The sequence below is a fragment of the Wasmannia auropunctata genome, unplaced genomic scaffold (assembly GCF_000956235.1).
Source record: "Wasmannia auropunctata unplaced genomic scaffold, wasmannia.A_1.0 LD334213.1, whole genome shotgun sequence".
Lineage (NCBI taxonomy): Eukaryota > Metazoa > Arthropoda > Insecta > Hymenoptera > Formicidae > Wasmannia > Wasmannia auropunctata.
In genome coordinates, this window is record NW_012028677.1 from 252,128 (window position 1) to 274,541 (window position 22,414).

Here is a 22,414-nt window from a genome sequence, read left to right on the forward strand (position 1 = left end):
ATTGACTGCGAAAATTCAACGCGAGCTTTTGTAATTTAATATAATTAATTAAAAAACAATTTTTTCTGCAAATAAATAAAATTTCTTCTAAATTAATATATTAAAAAAAAAAAAAAAAAACATATTTTGAATATATAGGAATAAACCTTGTTAACAAATTTATAGTTTGCCAAGATATCAAGTACTAAATAATGAATATTTACGAAAATGTTTATTTAATTTCTTTTTATACAGACATCATTTTTGTACTTATCAGACGACATATACCTATTGTAACGATCGCGCCAACTGTTCCGTAAAATCGCAAATGGCAGGCTTTCGAAGGGCAGTTTGTTAAGGCTCGTTAAAGACTTTACAGCTTCCTACTCGGAGAGGAGCCGCGTCCACAATTGTGAACACGCGGAAAGTAACGCGCGAGAAATCACAGGAGAATCCCATGGCAATTGTAGCGTTTCCTGCTTCCTGAGTTTCCTTTCTCCGAACGTGCTGCAGCGGATCGCGCGCGCGCGCTCACTTAATTGTTTAATTGATGTGCTATGCACGTGGAAAAGGAACAGTTAAATAGGAAATAACAACGCGCGATTTAATTGGCGATGCCTCCACCGCGGTATTATTCGCCCGTGTCGTTTTTTACACGTCGTATTAGGCATGTCGCGGTACGAGAGAGAAGTTCGAAATAAACGAGAAAAAAGCCTCTTAATGCAGCCATCGTACGCCGAGCGCGCGCTAAATCACATTACCAGTCCCTTTGGTAATATTACACTTCCCAACCTCCCGTGGCTGCTGAGAAACGAGGTATACTCGCGCGGCGCGCTTTAAGAGGCCCATTACGCAAATCATTTTATGATCCTTAATTATTCTCGTCCTCCTCGAACGTTTGTCTTCGGCGGCATCTCGAAATTGAAAATAACAGCCCTATTACTAAAGCTTCAATCATGTCTTTAAATTCTATTCGCGATAGTGGGAATGCAAGGACGAAACGCCAATCAAGAATGCAAATTGTCTTTATAGATTTCTCTATAGATTGTAAAAAAGATATATAAAATTATACAAACAAAATAAGCACACACAACAAAAATCGCATCGGTTTAAAGATAAAATAAGAGCGACGGATACGCGCAGATGAGATTTCACATTCTTTCTCAAAATATTTCAAACCGAATAAAGTATTTCAGTTTAATTTTTATATCTAATACTGTAAAATTTTTAAAAGTATAGGGACAGAAAATTTTTTACTTTTATCTTCACTTTTTTCGGCATAACACATATATTGAAAGAACAAATATTTTGGTCGTTTGGATACGGCAAAGTATAGCGTGCAGAGAGATAAATTTTTTCAAAAGCGTTGCGTGAATCTTTTTCCATTATACTTCTTTCCGAAAATAATTAGGAATGGAATTGCGTAGAGGAGTCTTGTCTTTAAAGCGCGTCTCAAGACCTTCGTGCGCGGATCGCCGAGGCTACCCTAACGGTACAGTGTTCCCCTCTGATAGAACTTATTTTCGTAGAAAAGTTGAGTCATGCCCTTTCCACAACGGCCGACTCGCATGCGTTCCGATGCAACGTGCGGGATTTTATTGCGACTCTATCGTGTTTATCCATCAAGCCTCAACCCTTTCACGTCACTGCGAGAGATGGTTGAGATACGTTTGGCACAGCCATTATCCGCTCAGCAGCGAGACCATTAAAAAAAGATGCGATTGATATCCGGTCTTCCGCTGCCTGGCGCAATCTCGGCGCTTTCTCATGCGGTCGACTACCGTGTCCGGCGAGAAAGAGAGAGAGAGAGAAAGATAAGAAAAAAGCCGTAAGAAATTTCCTAGCGGCATTATTCCTCAACAATAAGTCGAATTGTCGATTTAACAGGATAATTGCCCCGTAGTTTACTTTACCATTATAACGCCGCACATCATTAATACCTTACGCGATTGCGGAATGGAATCCTTTTTAACACGCGAGATACGCGCGTCGCTGAACCTGCAGACTCTCCGCGCGAAACGCGTCCATATAATTAATTCCTCCCGAGACGGCCGAATTAATTTCTTTGATACAGTAAAAAGGATATCCTGCGTTCATCATATTTGTTCGCATATTGTGCGCCTCGCGCACTTATGGTTATCGCCGCCGCGCCGCGCGGAAGCGAGCGATGCATGGTATAGGAAACGCACGAGAAATCGAAGGGAAACGCGTCCCGCGTGGTCGTTCCGTGGCCTTTTCCTCCTCCGTCGGGGTCCCTCTCTCGCGCAGTCTAACGATGACTGCGGCAATGCAGGACCGCGAACGAAGGAGAGTCTCGGGCACGCTTCGATGCGCTCGCGCCGCCGGACCGACTTGCGGACCGTTAGACTACGCCGCGCGGTAATGCGCGCGCTCGCCGCGGTGGTACACACGGTAACAAAATACCCGGTTTACACTGACCGCCGCGCCGTGCCGAGGTGTCGTGCTGTCTATCCCGGAATGCGAATTTTCTGCGGCAGACACGCGACGGAACATTTTGCCGGGCCCGACGTCGTCCCGCTGAGGACGACAGCCCGTTAGACACGCTAATACGATGATTAGCTCAAATTCCTGCGTCTATTTATAGCGACTCGAGATTCGCGGCAGAAGTGAAATATCTATGAATAATAACGCGAATAAACTTATAGATATGAGAATTTATTCGAATCCGAGTAACTCGCCCCAGGCAATACGCCAAACGGAAAATCACTCCTCGTTCCGCTCTTACCAAAGAGCTTGCTTTCATCAGGCTTTACCTCTCGAGTTTCAGCGATCGCTCTCGGAGATTCTTGCGGTTGATTGTAATTACTCCGGGAGGAGTTGTTCCAGAGAGAGAGAGATCGATTTCAGAGATTAAAATTCCTTAATTATGTACGTGGCAACTTAAATGTACTTAAAACTGAATTTATCAGCGAATCGGAAATATAACTTAATCAAGGTTTCTGACGTACCTTCAACATTTTAGCCGCTCGCTGATCGCAGATCCCGTCGTCCCGATCCCTCGTCTCTCGTAGGATTTAAGGTTGACGCATGGCGCGCGCTGTCCTGAAATGCCGAAGTAACATTGCGAGGATTATTTAGTGAAAGTTAGTCTCGGCGGAGCGTGAAATATGCGGACGTCGCGGACGAGACCGCGTGCGCGCGCGTAAAAGACCGCGCGATTGACGGCTGATAATACACGGTGAGCACAAGCTCGTGACACGCTTCTAACACGGGCGTAAAAGTGTGGCGCGAATTTGTGGTCGTCCCGCATAATCAATATCAGGAAATGAACGCGCGGGGAAGGAGGGCTGAGACGCGGCTCCGTTTTCACGCTTCGTTCCGACGCGATCATCTCTCGGAAGAGGGCTGTCAGTCCGGTTTTGAAATTTCACCGATAATTCAGCTTCGTCTGTTATTTTATGGGTGAACTGGCACGAATCGTATGAGAGTCGGTGCGCGAGCGGTTACTTCCTCCTCCGCCGCGAGGATTAGTCGGTTCTAAGACCGTCGAACCGAATCGCTATGTTGCGTGTTGTTTTCAGCGGCTTCCTTATTCGGTGCAATTAAAGGCATGATCCTTTTTTCCATCGAAACGCATTATTACCAGAAATACATAGTTAACACCTTTATCGCTATCGCATTCTGCGTTTCTAACGCGCGCTCCGGCATTCTTTACGGCCACCCCCCCGAGAACGAGAGAGAGTTTCATTAGGCTGTACTCTATAATTGCGCCTGAGAATGCGCTCTACCCAAACGTAAAAAGAAGAAGACGGCTCGGTGAAGATAGATGAAGAGTGAGATTAAAAAGATATCAAAAGATTTATGATGAGACGCCTAAGAAATCCTATAGTCGGATCAAAACTTTTCCCTTCTCCTTGCTGTCAGCGCAAAAAAAGAAAAAAAAAAAGTCGCCCTGGCACTACCTTAAAAAATGCGCGCATTCGCGAAAACAACGAAAAAAATATTGCGAGCTCTCAAAGTTATACACACAATGTCAACCAAAGTTAATATAACTTTTTACATCGTCTGGCACACTTTTCTCTGGCGAGGATACTTGATGTAATCGATTCTATGACAGAGTACCTATACGGTGATGCGTCGCCACAACCTTGGCCGTTTCCTGTCTCTCACACACACACCACACACACGCGCGCGCAGTCATGTACACGTATGTACATTTGTTGACACAACTCCCGTCGTCGAATTTTCTCCAAGTCAGACTGCACCATGCGCGCTCATCGACATTGTTTTCGGACGATGGCACGTGATCGCCGTACCGATTACGGCTTACGATACGTGGTTTGAATACACTCCGTATAAACTGTAAGAGGAGCCGCGCGCGTGTGTGTTCCCGTACTTCGCGATGTAATGAGGATCATCAGCGAAAGAATTCACGAAGGCTTTCGATGATGGCCAGGTCGAGAGATGTCCCACGCGATAACGCCAACGCGATCCTGCATCCCGTCGCCTTGTTGGCGGAATGTAAAGCGAACGATGTGTACAGGATGCCTCGGCAATCGTGGACTAGTAGATAATAGAGACTGAACTAGTAATTTAAATACATGTATCGATCGAAGGACAAAGAGTCCTCGATTTAAGTTTCGTTAGATATGAACGCAGATGACAGAATTCCATTCTTTAATTAGTTTTGAGTAAATTTTATTTTAACTTTCAGATTTAATTGTCAAAATATATAAAATTAAAGTCCGAAAAATAAAGCTCGAGAATCTTATTACTATCTGATCCAGAATATTATTATTGTTACATTGAAAAAGAGTTCTTTTCAAGCGAATCTGTGTTGAGGAGAAAGTATGTCGATTCTTTCTCGGAGAAAGACATTTTGTCATCTGCTGAAAGTTTGTGTGTTTCAAATCTAATTCGCTGTAACTAAAAACAGACTACAAACTTTTATTAGTATCTAAAAATAGAATTGAATCTGAAAAAGGTTCCTACAAAATTGTACGTTTATTAAAAAATTATTTTTTGCTCTTTCCCTTTTTCTTTCATTCTTTTTTTTAATTTCATTTCAAATAACTGATATAGTTACAAGAGAAAATTATATTTAGAAAATATAAACTGTTATGTAAAATAGCTTAATGTAATGTGTTATGTAAGATGTGTTATATATATAAAAATTAATTTTTTTATCAAGTGTATAAGATAAAGGAATTTATAATTTTATTATTCAAGCAGTACAATTAATTAAAGTTTATGCGAAAAAGATTCGAGAAAAAGTAAACTTACACAATTTATTAAAAATAGAAAAGAAAAGAACGAAAGCTAACTTAACAAGTATTCACTACGAATACTTTATCTAGCTGAAGAGAGACTTTCTCTATAAATGCATTTATGCAAATGTGGAGAAACTTTCTCGGAACTAATCGGTCGAGCAAAATATTACTGTTTCGAAATAACACAACACATCTTTTAAATGTGAGCAATAATTTTCAAGGACTTTTCCACGGGAAATTTTTAACTAAAAATACGCAATAACTCGTGTGTGTGTGAGAGAGAGAGAAAGAAAGAGAAAGAGAAATGCTGCGATAAGAAACATACAGTAATCGATTTAAAAGCACGAAGTGTAAAATTGATTGCCCCGATAATTTGCCGATCGAAGTAAATTATGCGTGCGTATTAATCATCGCTTTTCTTAAAATAATTCCCGCGAGCTATTTAAATAATTGAACGTTTACGTGTCAGTCTGGGTTTATTTCTGCCAGGAAACGATGACAAAACTTTTCTCATGTGCTTGTAAACACGTCGTCGGCGAGATTACTCACGGATGTCGTGCCGCAAAAGCAGGGTGACTTATACTTTTCCGTGGAACTGTTACATAAAAGTATCACCGGGACGGCGACGATTCCGCGCGGAATGGAAAGGAGAGGTGTGCGCTGCGCGTCCCGTCACGTCAGGATATCTTGTACTACAAAAACGGAAGCGGAAAACACTCGCGTACAGATGAAAGAAGAGCGAGAAGAGAGGATGACAGATTCATATTTGATATTCGCTAGCGAGAATCTTTTCGTAGGCAGACAGAAGGATTCGTATATATTATGGCAGACACACAATGGCAACGATGCGAGGCAACGGACTTCGGAGAAACAAAACGACGAGAAAAGAGAGATGTAATCATTTCACAATCTCGACGCCGCGCTGTCGCAATTCTTCTTTTTTCTTTTATGAAATCATCGATGTATTTCGGAGAGGAAATCGTTGTGATTTTTTAAAGTAATGCCATCGATAACTACGTAGGGGAGAGAATACACCAAATTAAAAAAAAAAAACAAATAATTGTTGCTACGATTCGAAAATCGGTAACACTTTAGTTGATGTCTGTTCGCGTTTTATAAATGTCTCAAGAATCTATAAATTTTGTTCAACATACTTTGACAGGCTAATACTTAAATGTTAAGAAAAAAATAGAAAAACGAAAACAAAAGTAAATACATAAAAATATTAAGAATAAATATAAATAAGAATATAATTAAAGCCTATGTTATGAAATTATTTTGAAAAAAGCCGGATGGGCATTTATTTTTTTACTTCTAGAGTAATCTAGAGCAATTTAATGCAAAGTTTTTTTTGTTGGTAACGCGACGATATTAATAGACGCAAAATATACAATGTTTATAAGTTTATATGTATACATAAATATGCACAAAATGTTATATCTCGCTTCGTGCAGATAGAAATTATATGTGCGTTATATAATGCGAAAAGAAAATTGAAAATGTTCAATTGCAAAGAATTTTTAAAATTTTTGAATTCTTAATATTGTATCGCGTGATCTCTTTATTGCACATGACACTTAATTGCAAAACAATAAGTTTGCGTTTTGTATAAAAAAATTAAAGTGATAATAGACGTCGATCCAGCTTGCTAAGGTTGTCTCTAGCATCTCTTCTAACTCTTTTTCAATCGATTACGCGGGATGCTTCCACCGTGTCTCATTCTTGGAAGCAAGGTATGACGTGAACGCCCAGTCACGCCGAATGTCTCGATGCCTTTCTGCGATCGAGCCTTTTAAAGTCGAACCAGTATCCGATGGAGACAACAGCGATCTCGTTGCGCAAAAGCCGCGCGCGCGTATAGTCTCGACTTTCACTGGCCGCCGCGGCGCGCCGCGCGCGGATACGCGGATACGCGTGCGCGCTCGCGCGCACGTGCGTGTGCCCTTGCACGCCGCCGCACACGCTTGCGTATACATATATATGCACGATCGCAAGCGCGCGCGCGCGCACGAGCGTGGTTGCGCTCGTCGCGCATCGCTGGACGCACGAAAAGTAGGAGGATAAACGTAACCGGCGGATTAAAGGACCACGAGAGGCGAAACGAGAAATAAATCGCAGTCTATTCACCGTGTACGCGAGTGCGCGCCGCAGATCCGCTTTGATTGGACGCATTCTACGACACAGAACTTGCAAAATTCGACTTCTGCTTGTTAAACAGACGTCCGGCTAAAATATCGAATTCATTAACACGTAATGAGAAATTATTGTCGCGACGGCGGAAAGCTGGATCTTTCTGGTCTCGCGAAAGGATTAATATTGGATTTGAAACGACAAATGGATAACCGATGTTCAATGCTTAATCCTTTATTTATTCGAAATACGTGAGAAGCTAAAATACGGTGATTTTAAACTTCATGAAAAATCTCTTATACTTCGTTATGATCGTATTATATTACCATGGGAACGATGAAATATCTCGGAGATAATAAATTATTTCCTATTATTAAATTTATATCTTTCACGCGAGAATTTATATCTTTACGCAAGAGAAAAAAAGTTTGCAACTTTGCCTCGAAGCGGAAAAATAAATATTACGATCGATCTAATGAAATATAATACGTAGATGATCGATGTAAAAATAATAAAATATAATTGAGAAGAACAATCTGCTGTCCGCGCGAAAAACAAGAGAATGGAATAACCAACGGGTTAAGAGAACCAGAAAAGAGAAACGAAAACACATCACGGATTATTCTCAGCGAGTAAATTGCAGTTTTCTTTTTCTGGAATCGCGAAATACTGCAGCTACAACTTCTTCCACTCGCGGCAAAAAGCGAAGGTGCACTCTGCGATGCATAACAATGTGCAATTTCTTGCATGTAGTTTAACACTAATATTATACACAGTAAATACAAAATATAATATCTCCTGTAAATATGAAAAAAAAAACAAAAATGTAATAATGCGTTGCTATGCTAAAACACGAAAAACGATAGTATAAAATAAAAATACGCAAAATATGTACTGCAACTTTTTATTAATTATTGCACTTTTAGTGCGACAGTTTCATTTTTAGTCATAATCAATTGTAGTAAATTTAGAAATAAAGTTTATGTACATAATTTTGTTTCAATCTATATTTACCACATGTGAAATGTATGTCAAATGTGTGTAAAAATTAATTAAAACAAATTATAGCAGAGATAAATTTTTCTTGTGACTTTAGAAAGGTCAAATAAGAAATATAATATTAGAAATCGTTTATACACTTGTAGTAGTTATCTTGGAAGTGATAGAATTAATGCAGTTAGGAAATTTCCGTCCTCTATAATAATAGCATTTTTTTTATATCCTTACTGACAATCGATGACAATTAACATAACAGGCATTACTGATATTATCATTCAAAACATTTTTCTTTGAAAGGGGCAAAAACGTTGAAAACAGGATATTGCCATTATCGATCTTTGCAATAAGTATGTCTGTAACGCTTTGTAAAATAAATATATAGAAGCTCGTTACTTTTACGGCATTTCTTCCGAAGGCGAAAGAGGACAGATAAAATCGGGGCACGAATTATCGTTTCTCCAGAATAATAAGTACGTCGACAATAAAACAAATGTAACGGGGTTATCATTTGAAAGTTGCTTCGCGAAAGAAGCAAAAACTGGTGCCAGAGCATTATTACTTTATTACTTATCGATCCAGCCGGCATGTATCAACGACCGCCGCATAACGATCGTGCCGATCTTGTCTCGCGCCTTGTCGTGTGCGTCAAAGAAACGGATATACAAACGGGATCAGATAGGAGAAAAGAAAACCGAAATATCAGAGTGTAGGGGACAGCTGTGGATTGTGCGCTGTCGCGCCGCAGGCCGCGGATTATAGCAATCACACTTTTGCTATTGCGAAAGTGTGTTCTAGCTCCGAGTGAATGGTCGCAAAGCTGCTGCGTCAGGGACGTAGTGTGTATATACGTGTAGAAAGAAAATAGATCGCATTTTCGCGATCGCGCGCCGGTTACGAGTCGAACGAGTTGTCGCTACTCGAGAAATCGAGCAGAGCGAAAAGTCCTGCCGTATCTAATCATTTTCGACTGACTGACATATCTGATACGAAAGTAAAACATAAAACTCAATCATCCTTAATCATTCCGGTTAACTGGGGAAATTTACTGCCGGAATATATGCAACAAAATAAATCTCACGATTTTTATGATAATAAATTGGCTTCAGTCTACTTTAATAGTGACGTAGTTGAAAGAAATTTATATCATTGACAGACATTACTAATAATAAGATTATCACTTCTCTCATCACTACTCTGTATTGTATATGTAAATTGCGAAGTGCAATACATGTAATACCTTATCTGTACCGCAAAAAAATGGTTTTCCATATTTATGCATCTGCAAAAAGGTCGTTGTGCGACAAAAACGCGGAAAAACGCATGACAGACATATAATAATACATAATAATGTATTTCAAGCGTAAACGATTAACGTAAATCTAATGCAGAATCTTGCAGTTTCCGTCGGATTGCGTACGACAACCGAAGGGAATGTTAGCTGGGAATTATGAAATATAAGTCGTTGATAAGAGATTCCCCCGTGGTAGAGAAAAAAGTTTGTTACCGCGAGCGCAACGTGCGCACGAGGGGGGGGGAGGGGGGGCATTTTCCGCGCAATTCTTTTAATTCACGTTAATGGCATACTATTAAAATCTTTTACGGTGCTTACACGCAGAAAGTCGCTATTACGTGCGAATCGCAACGGTCGCACGCGTCTCCGTGCGCTTAATAATTTCATCGCAAATATACTTTACCCACGAACATCTATATTATTACGTCATGGGAATCTGCCTATCGAGCTTGCGTATCTCAACAGTGGCGAAGTCGTACCCTTGTTGAGTCAATTATCCACCGATTGCGCGATTCCTAGTCTACTGCATTTAACGACATTAAAGTCAACCTTTCATCATACGCGTAATCAATAGTTGATATGTCTCATGCATACTTCCTCTGAAATAAAATTAATTTCGATAGGAGCGAGAATTAAAATGAATTATATGATTATATCTTATCATTGGATGGACTAAATATATAATTGAAAAATTAAAATATTGATAAATTTAGTAAATTTATTAAAGTATTAAGATTCCAAATTTATTTTATAATCTAAATCATTCATAAATTATTTTATAATGTTCGATGGAATTATTTCGATTTTTGATAATGATCGTTAATTTCGTTAAACATAATTAAACATAATTAAAACGATCGTTAAACATAATTAAAACATTTAGAAGTAGTAGAGAGCAATTTTCTATTGATTATCGCTTCTGGAATTTCATAGATGGAGCAACATAAATTAGTAGTGGTTTAATTTAATTTCTCTAGTCTATATCGTAGATAAATTGGTACTCGAAAATAGCTACCAAACAAACAGTAACACAAAGTTTCTTAATTTTACCGCAATGTATTCTGTAATATTCTGTATACAAAGACACATATATGTATAACGTAAATATCGCAATTATTAAATGCAACAACTATTTTTTGTCTTTGTGATTAATAAATCTGTAATATTTCAATATAATATATTTCATCGATATTATTTAAGTCATTGAAGAAGAAAACGATTGCTTACGAATATATTATAAAAAGATAACAAAATTCTTTTGTCGTTTGATATTTTATTAAAATTGATTTGAATATATAAAGAAACTTCACGTTACGCTACAAAGAAAGAGATTTTTTTAAATATTGTAAAATTCGAAGGAAAGAGAGTGTATTTTGATTCTTTTTTTTTGTAATCATTATGGGCGGAATTCTACCTCTCTCTACAAACTCAGATTCAGAGTCATTTATTATTTAGCCAATTTTCCAACGCCAATTTCCCCGGCGAGGAACGCGCGTACGTCCACACCTATGCATGCGAGGCGCGTAAGCGGCAGTGAATAAAGCGACCGTGCCCCGTACCAGTGACGTCATCCTCGCCGGATCCAAGATGGCGATCGCGTGTTCACCAGGCGAAATCGACAGCGGTCAGCGGCGGCGGCAGCAGGACCGGTTTTCGAGGAGGCGGTACCACCGCCGCCGCCGCCGCTGCCGCAATCGCCGCGGCCGCGGCCGCGGCCGCATCGATGTGTACGCCGTATTGGCCGCAGCGTGCAATTTCGTCGTTTTACGGGCCCCGAAAAAGCGAAGCTATTACACGAAACCACGCAAGCTACCCTGCCTACGCGATCTGCTAAACTCCGCTAACAATCGTACAGGGGCTCTTTAATTTATTTAGGTACGCAGTTTTTTTTCGCATTTAAATCATCATATATCAATTTGAACAATATTTGATATATGATAATTGAAAGGCGCGTTAACTTTTACATTATAAGTCAAGCAGTAGGTGTAAAAAGGCTGTTTTCCGGTGAAAGAAACGTGTACTTCGATATCTTAAAAATATTGTAAGACGATTCCTTAGATGTGCACTGTTTCGGATTAAAAAATTCAAGTAACAAAATTTGTTAAAATTAAATTAAATTAAGATTAAAACAAAGATTTATCTATCAAATGATATAAAGATTTAATCTTGCAGTTAGAAAGAGAGAAAGAAGATTAACATATTCATTATTTATGAAAACTCCTAAATTCTGTATCGTTTATCATTTATAAATTATTAACAAATGAAAGTTTGGCTCAGAATAAATTTAATCGGACAATTTAAAAACTCGTATATAAAAAGAAATGTGAGATATCGCCCATCAAAGTCAAAAGACTCTCTGCTTCAGGCTCGTAGGATCGTCATATCCGTTAATAGCAATTGTAAAATAGAAGAAAATAGCGACACGTGGCCGTTACGTTGAAATCCCGCTATCGAAGGGAAGGCAAAACGCGATCGCACTTGGTGCCCTACCGGCGTTGACAAAAAACGATCTCCACGTGTCCGACCTACGCGCTCGCGCGGACACGACTTTACAGTGCCATTACCGTAAATTTCGCGCTCTCCGCGTGAATCGCGCGGTGAATCGACCGCGACAGATAGGGGGAAACTGGAAATTTCGAATAGAGTGAGAGAACGCGCGTGCTGAACGTATACGTGCGTCCCTTCTCCAGAGACGAGGATCTCGTGTCGCGTGAGCGTATCGCTCCAGATTAGCGCCTCGTCTCACCGGTGCGCCGTAGTAAAATTTTCTCGAGCGACTAATTCGAAAATCGATACGGCGCCGCGGGTAAGGCGCCGCGCGGCAACGTTCCCTTCGGATGCGTGGCCGTGCGTATCCTGTTCCGCGTAGAGAAGCCGAGACACGCGCCCGTCGCGCATTTTCTCGCGCGGCAGCGGATGCCAGTGGCGTAGCGCGGCATTTTCCACGCTTTTTTCCTCAACCATTCGATTTGTCTGTCTTAAATGTCTTCCTGAGGTGAAAACTTGCGCGATTTTACAGAAATAGAAAAAAATAACGAAAAGTTAAAAATATTATTTTACTAATATCAAATTTCACTTTATATTTATTTTTTATATTCTTTCAAATCTGGAAAGTTTCAAATCATATTGCAGTAAGCAGTAGCTTTTTAAGAAATTCAGTTCAAAAAATATATCTCCGTGAAGTATATATAAAACAAGGGAAACGTCAATCTGTATAAACTATCGATAGTACGCGGCGAAAACTTTTATCGCCGTCCCCTTTCAGATACTGTATTCAAACTTGATCGTCGAATCTTTTCGCTTGGTGTACGCTTATACTTTCGAGCGTCTATCGAATCCGTTTGCTTTTCTATGGATCCCGCTCGGATCATCACGGTCCTTTCAACGACACCGATGCTCGATTCATCCATCACCGATGAATATATATATATACGAAGCGTTGCGCGAGGAAGCGTATAGACCGCACATTTGAAAGTGCAAGCGCGTTGATTATCGATCCATTGATCGATTACGATATACTGACGGGGCGCCGCCAATCAAAACGGAACTCGGCGGACAGCGAGAATTCTTTGAAAACACCTATATCGACGCACGTATCGATCGTACGCTCCGCGATCTAACGTCTCCTCACTTAAGACCTCCAAGCCGATGCCTATACTTGCAGTTTTCTGGTTTAAAACGATACCGATATCGCGTTATTGGCTTATCTGCTACACGTAACTATATTTGAATACCTCACCGTGGCGCCTGTCAAGTGACTCATCCCCCTCTCCCCCCGAAATATATCGTTCTTATTTCCGCATATTTGCCTTCGCGTGAGCTGCAAGCAAGGTATTATAGATTTATTTATTATAGTTATTATAGATTAGTCAAGTTGGCAGGTACACGATATGTTGTAAAGTTTACGTTGAGGATGTGTGTCTGAGAGTGCCAGCCAGGGAATCTCGCGGTATTTAACCCGTCATCCATCTTGGCAGAATTTAGGAAAGTGTAGTGAATGAAATGTATTGAAATAATGTGAATTACTTGAAGTTAAATCTGGAGTTATAGTATACGCTTTATAGCATACGCGTGAATTCGATACTCGCATTTTCCTAGATCGAAACCTTGAGATCGAAGGAACGAACACCTCGCATCGCGAGTCCGTTACGGCCGTATCTGGCGAAAGGTCGATACACTTGCTACGGAGTATTCAATACCCCCCGCAAGGATAAAGGAGAAAGGAATGCGAGGCGCCCATTATATATCGTCAAGTTGGACGTCAAATTTTTGTTACGGACGGCGGATTAACTCCGTCCGTACGCTTCCGCTTCTGAATTTTATATACGCATTTCAATAAAATAAGCACGAATCACGTTCAGAGTCGCGACGTGCGTATGCTCTTGCGAAAAAATAAAAAAACTCACGTTGGCGTCCTCTCCGTTGCATTCCGCCGCTAATTGGCGTGTCCCTTAACGACAAGTATCGGCGCGGCGCGGGGCTTCCACCGAAATCGGCAGAAGGGAGAGACTTTTCAGTCGGACTGCCGCTCGCTTTCGTACTCCTGCACAACGTCGGGTAGGCGCGAAGGTCAACGAGTTTTCTACGCGAGCGGGGAACGCCTATAGCGTGTGCGGAGCGGAGCACCGACGCGCGCTCGCGAGCGCTCGCGAGCGAGCGAGCGAGCGCAGCTTACTCACGCTCGCAAAATTGCTACCGGGGGCTGCCCTACGGCTCTTCCCCATCCGGAGTTAATGAGCGCGTCTTTCGAGTTTCGCGCTGACAGTCGACGACCTCCGTCGAATTCATCGCGAGCGAGTCTCCGCGAAATCACGCACCGTGTCGGCAACTCTCGCTCGACCTCGATTCGTCCTAACGCTGACAGCGTTGAGATCACCGCTCGGCGTGACAGACGAGCGCTAAAAGCGAGCGCGAAACGAGCACCTTCCTGTTCAGGAAAAATTCAGTCGCGTCGCGGTTACACGAAGAGTTCGCCATCAAGAAAATTCCATAAAAATTTTTATTTCCGTCGTGAAACTCCTCGCTCTACGTCTCCACGGTACCTGCAATACCGAGTCGCGCGTGTACGGAGTTGACCGGTCACTGCTGGAGGAAGCTCGCGAGATCGGAGCGTCGTCGGAAGAGCGAATCCATATACTTCAGAAAATCATGATATTTCTTGCCGGTTGCTTCCAATTGCGAGCGCTTTGTGACGTTCGCATCCGACACCGTGATGAACCTCCGAATCGCGATTCGTCCAGCGTGTGCCCGGTGTGACGAGCGTGTTTTACGCGGGGAACAAACAAAAAAAAAATAACACGCGGATTCTCCTACCTCGTAGGCGTTATCGCCGTGCAATGTTGCGTGCGTGCGTGCGTGCGGGGCCTGCGGGGCCCGCTTCCGAGGGGGGGAGAGAGAGAGCACTCGGGGGAGCTGGCGAAATAATACGCTCCTGCCGGGATCTCCGCGCGCAGGCAGGTAAATATCGTCTAAGCGCGATCGCGCGGCCACGACTGAGTCCGTTCTCCTGAGAGAGCGTTTCACCTGCGACGACGGAGCCCCCCTCGACGGCCTCGGTGCGACGCGCGAACTAAAACCCGCCGCCGCACCGCCGCCGCCGTCGCCGTCGCCTTTTCCTCTCCCACTCGCAATCGCGTCGCGTCGCTTTGCGTCGCCTTGCGTCGCACGCGCGGCCGGCCGTGCCTTTGTACCAAGCGCGCGTCCTTTTACCTGCGATACCACGGCTCCGCGTACCACCGCGCCTGCACCACCTATTCGGCCACCCGCCCACACCGCACTCGCTCGCGCCTCGGTACCCCTTGGGATCGCCGACCGGCAGCATCCGGGTGATTCCGCCCCCTCTCCCTTTGACAAATCGTGGGAGGCGGAATGCCTTTTTTTTATTTCTGACACGATCAGCAGGACCCCGGGACGGGTTGCGGACAGGTGTTGATGATAGGGCACGGGCAGAGAGGGCGATCCTATCTTCCTTTCTAATCCTCGCGATTGATCTTTGTAATTTATCTTTTCTCTTCTTTAAAGAGACCACTTCTTTCATGGGGTGAATCGTAGATCAAACGATGACGATTAATTTTCGTATCGCTATATCTGTTGATTCACAGCTCGTAAACTGATGCACGCGGATTGAATTAATTAGATTCGAAGCATTCGAAGCATTTTGATTTCTTTTTTTGTGATATTTATGAGACACGCGTGCGTTTTATCTCTCCTACATTTATGACAAGGAAGTATCTATTTATTTAATGCCGCTTTTAATGCGGCATTTTTTTCGCACTGCAGAACTTATATAGTTTGATTGTCGATCTGATCGATCGTCGTCCTCGTAGCGACCCGCCTGTGTCCAGCCATTCCGTCCGAATTTCAAACGTCCGACCGGAACGATTCCGCAAAGCGGGCGAGCGTCGCGCGACAGGCATTTAAGGAATACTTTTGACAACCGACAACGGCTTCTCCGACTGACGTCCGTTATTCCCGGCGAGAGGTGAATTCGCGACGTCCCCGGGCAACGTACGGGACGACGCCAGCGATCGCTCGTCTCCCCAACTTCCAGCGACTTCTTCCTCCAGAACCGCTATTCGTTTTCGCCGCGCGGCAATTATTCCGCCGCGGAGACTAGCGCGCGAATTCCCTTCCCATTCCGCGCTCGGCGGCGCGGCGAGCTCCCGCACTCGAGGCGGTCACGGAGCGCTTCGCGCCGTCTCTGAAGGACGCGGGGGAACGCTCTTTCGCAACTCACGCGAACGCCCCGGCGCCGGGAACGCGTCGTTCGGGAATTCGTATCCCGGCACGCAGCGCACTCGCAGCATTGAAAGACATTTGGCTCGCGCACAACTCCCTGCCCCGCGGGGAGATCTTTTCCGCTTATCTAACACGGAGCTATGCGCCTCGCGTGTTTCGCTATTGACATTAAAGAACCGCTGCTGCTTATAAAGATGTAAAATGCGCGAAGTTGCGTTCTCACTTTAATCACGCCACGGCAATTCCATGCGTCTTCCGTCAGTTACGACCATTCGGACGTAATTGTGGTTGATTTAACATTGCTACACTTTCGTCAAATGCAAAATATCGTTTTTTAAAGATATAAAAACAAGAATTTAAAAAAGAAGAACGTGTGATAGCGTAAATAATATTTACTTGATGTCATTCTTTTATTTTCCATGATGATAGCTAAGGAACATTATATATACTATTCTTAAAAATTTGGCAAGGTAAAAAACCATCAGGCACGACAATTCGAAAAGCGTTCATCGAGAATATGTCTCTCTATCTTTTTATTTTAAGCGTCGCGCAATTTGCGCTGCAAAAGACTGTGAAATTCTCTTTGTCGTTTGATCGCGCCTTTCCCTTCGTCGTTTGATCATTTATCGTTCTCCTCTCCCAATCGTTTTACCGAAAAGGCACGACGAAACCGCGGGATCCGTCGGCCATCCAGGAGAGGCGTAAAGACAGATGGCGGCCGGCGATCTCGCGATGTCGGTGATAAGAGACCGCGATGATCCGCGATGGCGAGAAGAGAGAAGAAAGAGAGAACGCGCGCGGGGGCGTGGGCGCCCAAGGCCTTCTGCTCGCCATTTACGGCCCGGCGTAGCCGGACACGGAAGACTCGCGGGGTGAGGGAGAGAACGAGAGACGCGAGAGTACCCCGCGAAACGGGGCGAGGACAACAACGGTGAGGCGCGGGTGCGAGGAGGGAGAACGAGAGAAAGATCGAAGGGGGCGAGAGAGAGAGAGAGAGAGAGAGAGAGAGAGAAAGAGAGAGAGAGAGAAACGGATACCACCGTCAAGACCATTTTGGTCGCGTTGCAAACTGGAAAGACCACTCGAAACTCCGTCAGCGAAACGCGCGTCCGCGCTATTGGCGGAGGATGAGCCCCGATCGTTTTGCTCGGCTCGCGGTGTCGGGTGCGGGACTCCAACCTCCGTTGATCGCGGTGTTTTGTCCAACGAGTTCTCCTTCTGGAGTCCTCCTCTCGCGCGGAATCTGGAATTTCGCGAGTCGACGCGAGGAATTGATTGCGGAGTTTTTCTTCTCGCGTCACTTTCGCGCGATTCAGCGCCTGCAGCAGATCAGTTTAGATTATAATACACCCGTTGGAAGAGGGGGAATGAATGAAGAAGATATTACCGCGTTCGTAATCCCGTGAGATTATTAATATCCGCGCGAGATTTAATAGCCGATGGAATAGAACGATTAATTTGCGCTGCGCGCTGAGAATCGCGCGCATTAATTATGATACACGGAACACATTATTGCGCCACAATGCAGCAAAGCGAACGCAATTTATTCGCGATAACGGTAGTTAGAACGTTTGTAAGAGCGTGTCCTGCGCCCGCGTGCGTATATAGTAGTTAATAAATTGCTTTCACTTGCTAATTTGACGATAAAAATCGTAACTCTTTTCGCATTCTTTCGATTTCTAACTTACAACCGCTCACAACTGTACGAAGAGCTGTATAAAAAGAGATTTTCAATTTGTCGCATCTTTAATCGATTTTCTCCTCGGATGCCAATTATTAAATTTCTGAATCATTTTGAGAAGGAGTGCAATCACCGTTTCCCGAGTTAGTTAATCTACGTGTCGCATCGCGTATATACCGAAGCGGCGCGGGGATTAATATAGAGCCCCAAGCCGCTGGCAACTCCGGCGTAACGAAGATCGTAAATTCTGACCAACGTGTCCGCGTGCTGCGGACCGACCGACGTATCATCTAGGATACGCACGATCATCCTTGCATAACGATTATGCGGCGTGACTTGCCTGCATCGGTCCCTTTAAAAAGGCGCTCCCGCGAGAACGGGCCCCGCGTCGCTCGGCCCCGCGCCGCGCCGCGCCGCGAAACATCGCGCGACGCGCGATATACGCGGATGGAGGTGTCAAGTAGTCACGAGAGCGGCGCAGTAACGCGCGATCGCTAAATCGCTATTTTTTTCCCTCCCTCGCGAATCACAATTCGTCGACTGCTTTCGAATCCCACGAGAAATCCCGTATAAAGCGACTTTCACGATTCCGCCACGGCGAGCACGAGGATCCGCGACACCTAGCGCGGTAGTGTTTCCACCGTCGCGCGGCCGGTGTTTCCTGCGCGTATTCGTCACGCCGCGCGCCGGCCCCGTGCACGCAGGCTCGCTCGACGAATTTCTGTTTGCGCACCGCTGTCTTTTTTTTTACCTCCCTCCCCCCCCCCATCCTCCTGCGACGCCGATTTACTTTTACCGCATCACTTGTCGCTGACGCAAGTTACGTCGCTGCGTTATGCCGTCGCTTAAAAACCCCGAATCGCGCAATGACCCTTCACTTTCACACGACGTCCTTGGACCAATTAAAAGAAACTCGAAATTCATGTGACAGAAGGAGTAAAAAAAATGTATCCATACGTAAGGAACGCCGTTTGCAGGATATTGCGAATATTTCTTCTGGCTATTAATGATATAACTATATCATTTTAAAAAATTTGAAATTGCTACCTTCTCTCAGATATATTTTATAATATTTAATATTAGCATAGAAGCTTATATATAATGAGAGTTAATCGAGTTTGAAAATAAGAAACCTGAATCTAAGATAGATTATGCTTTTTCTTTCTTTCTTGATCGATCTATGTCATTAGCTATAACGTCATTAAACTACAGCTCATTAAACTATAGCTATATATAACTGAATTTTCATGAAAACAAAATCGATCAAAATAAAGAAAAGGATATCAAATTTTGATTTTTATTTTCAAACTTGAGCAGCTTAATAAATTTTTTCGATTTCTTTTAACATTAATATTACACGGAAAGAACGATTTTGTTGAAAGGTCAAAAAATTTTGCTAAATACAGATCTGAAAATAATTCTTGTTCAATCATCAAAATAATTTGTTGGAAAGTTAAAAATTATAATTAATAAGCATTGCTATAAAACGTTTTGATATTCTAGCAATCATTGTGACTTTCCAACAAAATTATTTTGATTATTGAACAAAAATTATTTTCAGATCTGGATCCAGCAAAATTGTTCTTTCCGTGTATAAAAAATATTTGAAGGCAGAATATTCAATTTTTTTTAACAAAGAGGGAAAAGAAAAAACACGCAGAGAAAATTTATCAGGTTTACCGAACAGCTTTTCGAACTTGAGAACGGTGCCGAAAGAAAGCACAAGCAAGTTAGGTTCTTCGAGTTCTAATTTTTGACGAAAAGTCCAACTTCGTGCCCGGACTTATCGCCTGGTATCGCCCGCGGCTGGGCGCTGAGCAGTTTCGCGATGTCCGGGGCGAACTCTCTTTGGCAGAGGAGGGCAACGGACCGGTTGGTCCTCTCTCGCCGTCGCATTCCCGAATATGGCAACGCGCATCCCGAAGTGCTGCGGGTATACGACTCGCACGCACTCGACAGGCAACGCGCTTGAATATATTCGAAGTCGTACCGAAATCGTTATCCCGCGCGGTAATCGTGAACGCGATTACCGTAAGTCTAAACGTCATCTGGATGAATAAGTCATTCAGCGACAAACGAACGTTATCCTTTCCCCCTCCGAGTTTTCACTTACCTGATCGCGCGGCAGAAGGCACTCGAAAGACGGCGAATCTTGCGTTACTATATCATAATAATATTATTCTTATTCAAACGTATAAAACACGAATAGGAAATTAATTGTTGCTTTAGCGAATCGTGCTCGGAAAATAAATTTTGGCAATATCCACAGAAATTTGTATTAAATATGTAATAGTGTGTGAATATAAATGACGAAGATTATTGCTACAAATATTTATAGTGTTAATATACACTGTAAGCTAAAACGATGCAATTAATTAAAGCCTTCTTTCGTTGTAATGATAAATATTTTATTAAGCGTGATAATGCGATTAAGACTTAACAATTGAAAAAAGTCTTAAAAAAATGGAGGAAGTAAAATGCGTGAACATAAGTTGGTAAATCAAATGAAAAGCTTCGTTTCTTCACTTTCAGAAGAAATCTTCGTTTATTGATTAAATAATGTGAATAATCAACGCTTTTAAGCTGGATGTAATGTACTATTAAAATATTCACTTAGAGTTTGACATTATCATCTCGACAAAAGTATTATATAAACTGACGTCGACAAAGGAAATTAAATAACATGACAAACTTATAAAAAAACGTGATAGCATTTTCGGAATCGTTAATCAATATCACAAAATTAACAACTCTTAAAGTTTCAAGGTAACGCACCTTTATTTGGGACGCTATCTTCATTTAAATAGAAACAAAGATAGATACAGCAAAATCGATCGTACCCCGATCGGTGGCAGTGTGTCCGTATCATTGGATGAACTCGCGATCGATAATTATGTAGAGTATAATGACTAGAGACTACATATTTACGCTCTTGCATTAATGGATTGAGTAGAAGAATATCTCTTCGAAGACACAAATCCAAACTTTCCATCAAAAGAGATCGTCGTAATGTTGCCCGAAATAAGTACGGCTGCACAATATAATCTTCAAACGATTAATTCCCTCCCTTCGTACATCTCTCCCTTACTTAGTACTCATACTTGCGAAACACGGCACGATCAAAATGTTAAGATAGTTCGAAACAATTATACGCAGCGTCCACTTAACAACTCGGACGCTCTCTATAATCTAGAGCTAATTTACAAGGACCTGAGTGTATCGGCACACGGGATTTATTTTACTCTTCTTGATTCCTCCTTCGCGTGACACTGAAGAAAAACAGTAGGATCTGCTGTCATCTAAAAATAAATAATTCATGAAAAGCTCGTAATTTTATTTTCCACGAGAGACTCGTTGTCTCGATTCCTCGAATGTTGATTCCAAAAAACATTCTTTAATGTGACAGTGAGAAAAAAACCAGCTGTAAAATATACCAGCTATAAAAATTTTATCGTTGTATCAAACCCGTCGTATAAAATTTAATTTATGAAAAATATAGCATCAATACATAATTTTTGACAAGTAAAACTTGTAGCTTCTCGATTCTTCAACTGCTGGTTTTAAAAAACATTTTAAAAGACATTTTTTTGCAAAGCATTCTTCGTGGTGGGCTCAAAGTTAGCAAAAACAAGTTACAATCCCGCGTGACGATACATTCGATGTCCTGGCACTCTTTCGCGATCCTGTCTTTTGGCGAGGAGTAAATACAAAGGCACGAAGATCTCTCTCTCTCTCTCTCTCTCTCTCTCTCTCTCTCTGGCCGGCGTTACCCTCGACGATCGGCCGGCGCGATATCCGTTCGACGACCCGCGCCGCCGTTCCCGAAGTGTCTTTTAACGAGTGTCGCTTATCTATAGGGACGACACATCTCGCCCGCCGAGTGCGGCAACGCCAGGCGAGTATATAGTTTTGGTCCTTTCCACATCGCATGCGCCGCGCGTGTCTCTCTGTCTTTTCGTTCGCGGGCCACCGCGTCGCGGCTGAATCCGCCCGACTGCGACCAGGGGGGGGGGACTGGAACCGGTATGCGATTTCGACGAGTTCAGCTTCCCGTGCTGCAAAAGAGACGCGGCCAAATGTAGCACCTTTTGCACCAGCCGCCGCCGCCGCCGCGCTTACGTTGTTCACAAGTAGAGGAGAAAGCGGGAACGTGAGATATAGCGCGGGAACATGCGAGAGACACCACAGTGTGTGTATGTAATATGTGTACGTGATCTTCCCTCTTTTCAGAAAAATTACAGATGCGTGTGCACGATATCGTCTATACAGTTTGTGTTCATACCATACTCTGGAATGCGCATAAATCTTAAAACGTACAACGAATGTGACGCGTAAAACTAAAATCGCTTAATTTCATGAAGTCAA

General features: G+C 42.9%; 1 protein-coding gene across 2 annotated transcripts in view; it reads right to left on the reverse strand.

Moving 5' to 3' along the window:
* LOC105459069 overlaps positions 1–15,118 on the reverse strand; it is a 30,317-nt gene extending 15,199 nt beyond the window's left edge. Inside the window, exons 1-2 of one of the 2 annotated variants that reach the window (XM_011704755.1) lie at positions 14,944–15,118; positions 2,949–3,042 (exon numbers count right to left, since the gene is read on the reverse strand). In XM_011704755.1, the coding sequence (XP_011703057.1) occupies positions 2,949–2,957 (9 nt within the window). In that variant the 5' untranslated portion in view covers positions 2,958–3,042; positions 14,944–15,118. Of the gene's footprint in view, positions 1–2,948; positions 3,043–4,062; positions 4,225–14,943 lie in introns of those variants that run through there. The other variant, XM_011704756.1, reaches the window with a different exon arrangement.
* Positions 15,119–22,414: the final 7,296 nt, after the last annotated feature.